Source organism: Biomphalaria glabrata, chromosome 7 (genome assembly GCF_947242115.1).
Source record: "Biomphalaria glabrata chromosome 7, xgBioGlab47.1, whole genome shotgun sequence".
Lineage (NCBI taxonomy): Eukaryota > Metazoa > Mollusca > Gastropoda > Planorbidae > Biomphalaria > Biomphalaria glabrata.
Window position 1 is genome coordinate 22,266,553 of NC_074717.1, and position 11,688 is coordinate 22,278,240.

Genomic DNA, 11,688 nt, shown 5'->3' on the forward strand with positions numbered 1-11,688 from the left:
AGCTGACGGGCGCTAGAATAGCAAATGTGTTTCTCTTTGTTGACTGGTCTAGTTCTTGAGTTGCTTCTGTTCGTAGTGGACTAATTTTTGCTTGAACTACTCTTAGAGCTTATTTTAAGTGGATTAATTTTGGCAGAGCACGAGATGCAAAATGTTGTGTTACATTTCTCAACCGAATCGACAGTGGGTTGAAATATATATAGACCCAAAACAATCCGCTAAGGTTGTCTTGGACAAGGTAAGCAAACCAAGCAAAGTCGGCAAAGACTTGGCCAGGCCAGAGGGTTAACTCAAATCTGTGTTTGTTTACGAAAAATGGAACTTGATGGAACACGCTTTGTTATCTGTCAAAAACTTTTCCCCATAGAATAGATCTAGACTCTCTATATTCCATGCATTTTAACGTATATTTATAATTTAGTGCAGTCATTTAACCCATGTAGTAATTTAGATATAGTGTCTAGTTACATTAACTATTAACTGTTTGTATATATTATAATATATTATATATAGTCTAGATTAGTTTTTATATATAATCTAGATTATTTATAGTTTTAGTGAAATCTTGACTATTACCGGGTATAAACTATAATATAGATTCTATACTATCTAAATTCTAAGTATCTATTGAGTATAGAGATCTAATCTAGAAATTCAAATTGAAGTGTCCTATATTTAAATTTATGTTCTTACTTAAACTGCTTAATAATATTGCACTATAATTATTTAATCTACATTTCGTATTGAAAATATTAGTCAATAGCTGAATGGGCCATTTCAATAAGTTGCACTGCTTATGACGTCATGTATCAGCTGGAAAAGTAATGGCTTAGGAAGGTTCAAAGTCCAACTTGGCAAGCGCATGTACTGCAGTTGTTAGCTTCTCAGTACCGCTTTGTTGATTTTTTGGTTTGATTTCAGATCTAGAGTCTAGTAATAGTCTACACTAGTCTACTATTTAGATCTATAGATCTCTCTTTAGACTTTACATTCTTTATTTATCTAGAATTTTATATTTTATCTAGTTTCTTGATTGATATCTATTATTCTATACTAGAATAGATCTAGTTACTACTACACTGTCTACACTATAGATTTTATAGTATAGATCTAGTTAAATCTAGCTAGTTACTTCAATCTAGTATTAATAGTCTATAAGTTATACTATAAGACTATACTATATCTAGATCATATTAATATATTTCTGAGTGAAAAGATCTACTCTAGTCTAGATTTATCATTTAGATCTCTAGATTAGTAGTAGATACTAGTTTTTTTTTTTTTTTGCACTAGCCTATTAGTTATTAGATCAAGGTTAAGTAAATCTTCATAACTGATTTCTGCAGTTAGACAGCTATAGGCTTAGCTAGCTTTGTAATAACTATACAGGTTATCTAGGGTAGGGTCTAGAACTATATAGTGGAAGGGGTGGGGTAGATGTAAAGTTCCCCAGACCTTGTGTTCGTGGTCTATAGTCTATAGGGCCAATGATGTAAAGGTCATATGTTTCTGTGGCCTATCGTTAACGAGGGGTGTCATATCGTGACCAGCGCAATGACCAACCACCTTTACTTTCCTCAACTAATGTCATCTACCTATTAGAGCTGGGTGGACTCAGAGGTGCCCTAAAGATCCTGAAATAAATAATTCCAGTCTTCACTAGGATTTAAACTAAGGCCCCTGGGACAGATATAGGCCCATGGGATCTATTATCATCCTATTAAAAAAATATGTATAAACTATAAAGTAAATGTGCCTACTTTATGTTATTATTGGCTATAGATCTAAACAGTATTATAAATATTAAAATAGTATTTAGATCTATATCATACCAAAAAGTTAATAGGCCTAATATTTTTAAACACAACTTTTTTTTTTTTTTTGCACATCACAGTGTATTATAGAAATCCTTAAGTTTTCTAGCTATGCTCCAAGGAACTTTTCCATTGGTTGATATAGCACTTTACTTTGACAGGTTCTAAACCAGTTAAACATCTTGGAAAGTGATTATTTTGGATTGCAATACACTGGTCTGAAAAATGAAGCACTATGGTTGAATCTTCGCAACAGAGTCTGTGATCACGAAATCCTGAAAGCTTCAAATGTCTACCGCTTCAACCTGAGAGTAAAGTTTCTGGTGCCCCCAGAACTTATTCAACAGGAATGTACAAAGTATGTACATAATATAAATGTTATTTGTTTAGATTCAGTCAATTTTACTTTAGTAATTGAAGATGTTTCTTGAATGCAGACAGTTTTAGTGGTTGACTAATCTGGGGAAGGAGATGTCATTCTTTGTAAACAAACTCCATACTTAACATATTCTGTATAAAGTTGTTATTATATCCTTGAAAGGAAGCTATGTTTATATTAACTTGGCTCTATGAAGACTTTTTATTTATTTTGAAAAGTATCCTATGAATATGGCTAAAAAATGTAGTGTTATTATTTAGTTATTGACAGACATTGGCGTATTATTTAATATCAGAAAAGACAACTCAGCTAGTTTTGCACTTGCGCCCCTTTGATAGTTTGCCAAGGGGTTTATTCCTCTAAGCCAAACATCCCACTTGTCCCTAAAAAAAACAAAGTAAGTTACTATTCCAAGCCTTTCAGTTGTTGTAACATTTGTATGGACAATAATTACTGTGGTCCAGTGAAAATCCTGAAAATTCTTACCATGTGAAATTATGATTAAAAAGATAAGATAATTGTTAATATTTTTCTTCTTTTTTTTAATTTTTTAACTCAGGGAGCTGTTCTACACGCAGGTAAAAGATGAAATGTCAAAAGGGCTCATCACCCTGACAGAGCCTGAATGTGATAAAGAGACTTTAGCTAAAATTGTGGCCTGTATATCTCAGGCAGATTTTGGAGACCAGACATGCAATGAATATCAAAGTACAATTTATCATAATGTAAGTACATTTAGTCGAATCACTACTTACTATATATATTGTAACAAATTATGAGTTCTCCTTTCAAACCTTGTGATCTATTGGGTTGATGATGTAAAGGTCATCTGTTTCTTTGGCCAATGGTCAGCACAACACCACCTCCTTTACTTCCCCAACTAATGTCAGGTACCAATTAGAGTTGGGTGGACTCAAGGGCATCTTAAAAATCTTGAAATTCAAAATCCCTGTCTTCAGAGATTCAAATCTAGGACCACCTCTTCCCCCCCCCCCCCTCCCAATCGGGGAGCCAAGCGCTTTACCTATTAGCCACCACTCCCCCTTAACAAATTATACAACAAATTATTTCATAACATTTATTGAAAAGTAAGCTAGAAATATGCAGGGTATTGTGGAATTTATTAATTTATATCAACAATATTCTTTTTCTAGGTTGTCAAAGAGATCTGTCCACACTATGGCGAGCTAGACAAAGATATCCTTGACAAAATTTTCTTAGAACACTCTAAGCTTCACGGTTCTCCTCGAGCAAGTGCCAAATACTGGATGCTGCGTTACGCATCAGCTCTTCCAGGATATGGGGTGGAACTTCATAGAGCAGTAACTAACTCTGGAGAAGACGTGCTCTTCAAGGTTGGGCCCGAAGGAATCATTGTGCAAGACTGTGCGACAAATGCTGTCAAAAAGTAAGATCCTATAAATTAATGATCTGTACTATGCATTAAAAATGATTGTCATTAGTTATAGTACCTCGGAAACCCTTAGAAGATATAGCAGTAGAAAAATTAAGGGATTAGCTGCTTAGCTGTTTAGTTATCGTATTAAGTTTAGATCATTGTGGATGCAGGGCTGTACTTGGCACATAGCGAATAATAAATAAACTTTTAGTTATGTTTGCAACATGTCATCCTCAATATACATTGGCAACACTAACAGGTGAAGTTTGTCCCATGAACTTTAACTGAATTTAATTTGTATTGTTATTATTATTTTATTTTATTTTGGCTAGTAGGTTCCCTTACCCACAGATTCGTCTAGCCACCCACAATGAGAAAACAGTTCACATTGAACTGATGAATGATGCTGGTGAAACAGAAAAGGAAGAAAGCTATAAGCTGATCAGTCGGCGGGCAGCTGTAGCACTCTACAGATGCATTACAGAAATGCATTCTTTTTTCCGCTGTGCAACTGTTTGTGATGATGTGCAGTCTCAGTATTCCAGAGATTTTAAAGGAACAGTCGTCTCAATATTTAATGAAAACTCTGACTTAGGTAGAATGTTTTGTTTTTGTTTTTTTTTGCTTATATTTTCTTTAGTTTAATTTTATTGCTTAGAGAAAATTAAAAATTTAAATGAAAACATGGAATAAGTAATGTTGTGATATTAACATTTATACCCATGCATAACTAATTGTTTTTATTTTCTTCTTTGACCAGGAAAAAGATATGTATTTGACATTGAGCGGACTAGTAAACAGGCATATGATTTTGTAAAAAGAAAGTTATTTCATTCTCAATCTAGTCCTGCCAGTAGCCCAATTCATTGCTCAATGACATTAGATTGTGATAACCGATTGGAGAGATCTGAAAATTTGAGTGACCATGAGGGCCAAGATAATGATGTTAAGGTGAGTTTGATATTGCCTGAACACAAGATAAGTTTAAACCAAAATCATTATTTTCTGAAAGAATTTATTGCAGCTGCAGTCATCATAAAGAACTTTTCACAGTCATGTTAAAGACAAAAATATGTGAAATAATTAAAAACTTAGAAAAAAAAAGAGTGAATCAAAGGAATTAAGGAATGTATTATGAGTGCCTTTAGACAGAACATTTTATTGTTCTGAGTTATGTAGAATAATATGTTAGCTTACCTTATCTTCAAGTTTTTTTTTTCTTTTTAATTCTCTTACTTGGTCGACATGATCTCCTTGCTGTTAATGCATTTTTAAAATTCAAATTAGTTTCATATTTTTTATTCCTTTGTATTTGCTTCTTTTCAGATTCTAAAACGCAAGTTGGAGTCTGTGAAAGACTCACTTTTGTGTTGCATTTGTATGGACAATATGGTTTGTATGGTTCTATGCCCTTGTGGTCACATGACCTGTGATTCCTGCTCAGAATGTATAGAAAAGTGTCCACAGTGCAGATCTGATGTGGAACGCTTCCAGAAAGTCTTTCAGAATTTTGGATTGGATTTGAGGAAAGAAGGAATAACAAATTGTGTTTGAGTTTAATTCTATGGATACAAAGGATTTTCCACCCTCATTCTGAGAATGTTATGTGACATATCACTTTCATCTGTGTTGAAAATGTGCAGTGCTCTCATCCTACAACACAAACATAGATGTTGTTTGTTCATTAAACTGTATACATTGCCATTCAATGCAAATGAATGCTCGACCAATACACTGCCAATCATAATGTTCAGGCTGTGGCTATAAGGACCACCATTTACGTTTTAAACCCAAACCCAAAAGATTTTACTTCAACTGAAGCTGAGTGTCTAATAACTGACAGGCACTAATGTATGTGAAACTGCTTGCTAATTTTTTTTTCTTCTATCATTTGGTTTTTCTCTATTGGGTTTGTTATCATTCAGCGAGAAATTAAAACCATTATGAATAATCTTTGACATTATAAATAAACCATCAAGTCTTTCATATACTGATCTGTCTGTTTAGAATGCTCCTTATCTGAAGAGGTTATTTAGATTGTGTTTTTGTTTTAAAAATACAACTTTTTAATAAGATACTTAAATTATTTTTTTTTTAACCTAAATCTTAAGGAGTTAAGTTTTTCTAGGTTTTTATTATTTGATAATTTTTTCTGAAAATAAAAGGCCTTTCTCTGTGATATTTTTTGTCCGGGTAGTACAAAAGTAATGGTTTCTTTCTGGACAACTCATTAGCCCATTAAGAATTTATTTGAAATGATCTTTCATGTAGATGTTTAGATAAACTTTTCATGTTGAGTTCAATGTGTACAGATGATTGTTAAATAAGAAAAAAAAACCTTGCTGCTAGACTTATCTCAGGGTGAATATTGTGTTGGTGAATCCAAGCTTGTTCATATTGTTGAGTTTAGGGTTAAACACAAATAATATCATTATTTCACTGTATTTGTTAATAAAACACATTGTTATTCATATCTGATGCTGGCATCAATACTATCATGCAGACATTTACCTAAATATTTGGTTTACTTGAATTCATTAAGATTTGTTTGATTTGAAACTTATTTTTTTTTAAAGATGACATTGATTTTTTAATTTTTAATTAGTAAAAAAAAAATGTTGACTTATGAATGGCTGAATTGTTGAATGAACATGTACAAATATTCCATGGGGAAAAAAATGTACTTCTATTACTTATTGTTAAGATGTGACTTATGAACAAAGCACTTTTACCTTACCACTCTTTTTTTTACAGCATTGGATCTTCAAATCTTGCTAATAATTGTTGGTGAGAGCCAGAAGCACTGGCCTTTTTGTTTGTGATAACATATCTGCTAGTGCATTGGCAATCTAATAATGAATCTTGGATATCATTAAATGCATTGATTATTTTTCTAGAGCATGTGTACATGATATGTAATATTGTTTACCTTGGGCTTTCAAATGTTACATTTAAAAGATGGATCATTGACTTCTAAAAACACAATTTATATTAAGGATTTTTTAAATAATTTTTTTTAATAGACTTTTTTTTAGAAGAAAATGAATGTTTGTCTTGTAGGAAATAGTTTTAGTTTTTTCTTTCAACTCTTCTTGAACAAAATTGCCTCTAGGTACCTTCTGAAAACACAATTTTAACGAGGAATTGCTGTGTGTGTGATTTCTTTCTTTCCTAAGCTTTATATTCCTTTTTTTTAATTAGAATTGTTTATATGATAGATTTCTTAGAATGGTGGTCTGTGGTTTTAGAACTCTGTATTTTCTTGATAATATTTGTTTCCTTATTGATGTTTTTTTCAAATAGAAGATAATTTTTATCTGGACATAGAAACACACTTTTGTTGTTATATATATTTCATATCATTTTTACAATAAACATTTGTGTTTCATTTCCCCTTTTTCTTCTATTTGTGTTTTTTCTGTGTTAATTTTTTTTCTTTCCTTAAAGCATGTTTTAAAACACATCATTAGTTGAACACATTGTATAGGTTTTAGAGTTTCTTTATTACTTCATGCATTCATTAATTGCTTTTATCTGGTACATGAAGGTTTTTTTTTTTTAAGTTTTGTTTTAGATTTAGATCTAAAAATTCCCCTGATGAATAATTTTTTTTAAATGCTTAAAGTTTTGACAAATAGGAAGTGAAACTAAAGACTTGAGTCTGATGATTTCCCTATTAGTCCTACAACTCTTGTCTGCCAGACTGACTTTGACCTAAAGCAACTTTTGGTGTCCCTGGTGTAAGGTGTTTGATGATGTCACAGCTACTGAACATGTATAATAATTGTTTGACATAGAAAAAGTTATTTTACTCCTATTTAACTGTATCAGAAGATAACATTTTTATACCCTAATTCACTTTTATTTTTAAACTGAATGAACTGTTTCTAGTGTAATATATCGTTTTTAAACTTCCAAACTTTTTTTTTTAAAGAATAATACAAACTTTTCATGTTAAAACACTGCACTTTAAGAAATTTCAACTTTAAAATTCAAACTGTCTGAATCAAAAACAAAAAGTAGACTTTCTTAACAATAACAGAATCTAGTACATTAATTGTCTTCCTTGGTGGCTTAGATTATTTCTTACTGAATGACTTGAAAGTGGAATAATAAAAGTGTCACCTACATTTCATTGTACCAGGTCACTAACGTACATAAATTTCAGTGTGTCAGGTTTCACTTCTTGGCTCAGGGTGACAGGTACGGTACTGAAACATTTTATCAGCACTTGACTACTGTAGCTCTACTTGACAGAAAGTTATTTCCTCCCTATATATTCTATTATAAACCTACTATATAGTTTGTATATGTTTAACATGCTTCTTATGTATATAATTATAAATGTAAATGCAGCCTTTGAAAAATGTAATATTGCCACTGGACATAGCATTGTTTTACTATTGGATTTATTGTTTGATGAGTGAATTTGTGTTTGTGTTCTTCTGTGTTTGCTTGTAGTTATAGTCACTACTCTGTTTGGGGAGGGGGTGTAGTCACTACTCTGTTTGGGGAGGGGGGGGCATAGTCACTACTCTGTTTGGGGAGGAGGGGGGCGTAGTCACTACCTTGGGGATAAGGATCCAAAATAGGAAAAGGAACATCAAGTTGATATGACTTGCCTATGCAATAAGTTGATCTGGTTGTTTATAGTGTTCTTGTTGGGTCAAGGTCAGAAAAAGTAATCAGGAATGTTCACAAAGATATCCAGAAACTGGGGTAATAGTTTTATCTTGTTTCAAAGATCACAAAAGATTATAGGGGTAGTTGGACAGTGTTTCTCAATAGTGTATTCTCTTAGATACCCATTGAAAATATTGTAGAACCTTTCCTCCTCATGTTCTAATCACAAAGCATTTTTACAATGTACCCTATTTAATTGTTGCACATCATGAAACTATTCATTTTGTGGAACCTCCGTTCCCCCCACCAGGACATCCTCTAAGTTGTATAGAGATTGAGAACCCCCGAACTAAGGGCTTCAGTACTGCTGCTTGTTTGATCTGTCCTTATCTGTGTCTTACCGACCTTTGACCCGAGTGTTCATGTTAACTCAAAATACCTGCCTTTTGTTTCTCATTAATACTACAAGATCTCTTTTGGTAAAAAGATCCAGAAAGAGGGTGGGCTACTTTTTATTACAGAGACTTGGAAGTGTGTGTGTGTGCAGCATATACAAACTAACACAGATCTGTATATGCAGTGGATGTAAGCCTGTATAGTTGTCTTCTGTGTTAAAGTGAACCATTGGGTCACTTTGATCAGTTTACTTAAACAATATAAATACTAGCAGATGTTTTTATTTCCCAAACCTTGCACCCACCCCCCACTTTTTACTTGAAACCTCCATCATCAGCACACGCCTTCTGTGGCCTTGAACTTTGAACCTTCTGAGGCTAACTTTTTGGGGTCCAAGCCAAAAGAAAAAAAAAGTGTCTCGACTTACAACTGTTCAGGCTACACCAGATCAAGGTCATGACAGACTTAGGCATTCTGTCGTGTGTTGTTGTTTCCCCTCTTGCTGGCCTCTGTGGGGAACATCTTGAAAACGTCTTATGGTGACATTAGAGCTAGATCTATAGTGAGATTTCTTTGTGAGTCATTCTCTGCCCTTCCTCCTTCATTTGTCCTAATTGAGAAACGTTTTAAGCGTATGGTGCAGTCTTCTTACGCGTTAACGTAGAACTTAGGGCCCTGGTATTGAAAGCATTGACTGTTTAGAGCAAGTCTAAAAGCAACATAAACTTTTGATTAGATTTGAAATCCTTCAAGTTCATTTGTATTTTATTTTAATGTGTACTGTACATTATTTTCTTGCCCTCGTCAGTTTTTGTCCAAATAGATGGCTAGCAGTGGCCAGCTTGTAATCGAACTTATAATTTTCATGGGCATTTTGTTTTCCCAACCTTGTGTCAAGGGGCCGTCTCGTGCTGTTCAGTTTCAGAAGAACACGAACTAGTCGTAATGTCAAACTATTTTCTTTGTTTTCTTGTGAAGTGAAAAACAAATGCGTAGGTTCTCGTGCTTCGGGTCCAAAGTCCGTCTGACATTATTATTAGCGGTATTGTCACAGTGGCACCTTATTCACTGACCCGTGGTAAAATATCGACACTGTGTTCTCTCCCTTGCCTGTGTGCGCGGGCAATACCGCAACCTGGACCTTTTTCCAACTAGATACTTCACACATGCTTGACTTGTAGTTATTTAGGAGACAGAACTAGGGGAGGTGTTCAGCTTGAAGACTTGTGTAATCCATGAATTGTGTTGACACTACTTTGCAGGGGACGTAACGTTTGGTTGTGTGGAATGGGAAGCTCAGTCTAGAATTGTGTCAATAAGACTGTAATGGAAATCTAGACTCAAGATCCATCGTTTTGGCATGGTGTTTCTCTTTCTGTTGAAGTATGTCCAAACTTAGTGATAAATGGCAATTCTATGTTTTATCAAGAGGCATTGTTTTCAAACTGATACATTGTGAATCATATAGAAAACTACAAAACAAAAGTCTTTGATTTACTTTATTGTGTCTAGTATTTGTATTTGTGGAACTTGTTTTCCGTTTGCTTTATTTGTTATGTACTTTTTTCAGACTAGCTTCTGAGCCATGGGGAAAAAAAGACAACATAAAAACCTTTAACATAATTGCCACTACAACTCATTCATCTACTACTCATTCATGTTAAACCAGTTAGACAGACTATAAAAACGTAAAATACTTATTAAGTGTATGCCTAATCATGGAACTATACTAATGGCCTAATCATGGAACTATACTAATGGCCTAATCATTTATTGATTAAATAATACAGAAATAAACCAAAAACATTGTGGAACTTTTTTACAAATCAAATAAAATGAGATACTCTTCAAACCTGAATCATGCCTGAATTTAGTAGTTCCATGGTTAGACCTATATAAGAATGTGTCCTCTGAGATCACTCAACTTGATAAAACAAAGAAACTACAACAGACTCAAAATAGAGCAGTTGAGGTCTATAAGAAACGAATATTCACATCCAAGTTACACCATTAGTAGAATACAATTACAAAAGCAACCAAATAAAATACTTATGACTCAAAGAGAAAGACACATTTCAATTACAATTCTTCTCTTAAAAAATGCGGTGGCTGACGGGTAAATTTAAGCGCTTGGCTTCCGAACCGAAAACCTATGGTCATACATTAAGTCTAAGAAAATGGAAACAACAGGCGTAGCGCCATTAAAAGATGAACATAACATAATACATAATGATAATGAAACTAAAGCAAACATTCTAAACAAATACTTTGCATCAGCATTCTCAGCCCCAGGAGACAAAGACATATTACTGAATTTGAACCAAGTAGACAACATAGAAGATATAGTAGTACAAGAAAATGGAATTAAAAAACTATTAGCCAACACCAAACCAAATAAAGCTTCTGGACCTGATGGTATTCCAGCTAGATTACTCAAAGAACTAAGTAATGAGCTAGCCCCAGTGTTCAAAATACTCTTTCAGGCTTCACTTAACCAGGGCAGAGTACCAAAGGACTGGAAAGAAGCTAATGTCACCCCCCTATTTAAAAAAGGAGAAAAATCTGACCCAGGAAACTACAGACCAGTATCACTTACCAGCATTACATGTAAAATCCTAGAACACATAATATGTAGCAACATCATAAACCACTTAGACAAACATAATGTCCTCACACCATACCAACATGGCTTTAGGAAATATAGATCATGTGAAACACAACTAATAGGACTAATTGATGATTTTTCAAAAGGTTTAGATAATAGTGAACAAATAGATGCTATCTTACTAGATTTTTCTAAGACTTTTGACAAAGTTCACCACCATAGTTTGCTTAAAAAATTAAAATATTTCGGCATTAATGGTCCACTGCATCAGTGGATTAAAGACTTTCTGATAGGGAGAGAACAAACTGTAATAATAAATGGCTCTAAATCAACACCGATAACAGTAAACTCAGACACAAAGATAAAGGCACATTCCTCGTCCCATATGCTAGGACAAATTTGTACAAGTGCTCCTTCTTCCCTAGTGCTATTAGAGTATGGAATGGGTTGCCTGAGCTAGCCAGGAAAACCA

At 33.6% G+C, this 11,688-nt stretch overlaps 1 protein-coding gene across 2 annotated transcripts; it reads left to right on the top strand.

Moving 5' to 3' along the window:
- Positions 1-10,077, top strand: LOC106053843 (E3 ubiquitin-protein ligase MYLIP-like). Of its 2 annotated transcripts, none has more exons than XM_013209482.2 (7): positions 1-238; positions 1,976-2,172; positions 2,753-2,918; positions 3,348-3,601; positions 3,928-4,187; positions 4,353-4,543; positions 4,919-10,077. In XM_013209482.2, the coding sequence occupies exons 1-7, from the start codon at positions 152-154 to the stop codon at positions 5,144-5,146; spliced, it is 1,383 nt and encodes a 460-aa protein (XP_013064936.2). In that variant the 5' UTR covers positions 1-151; the 3' UTR covers positions 5,147-10,077. The 2 variants fall into 2 exon arrangements, with proteins under 2 accessions (XP_013064936.2, XP_013064935.2); XM_013209481.2 differs by having other exon boundaries at positions 2-238; positions 3,925-4,187.
- Positions 10,078-11,688: the final 1,611 nt, after the last annotated feature.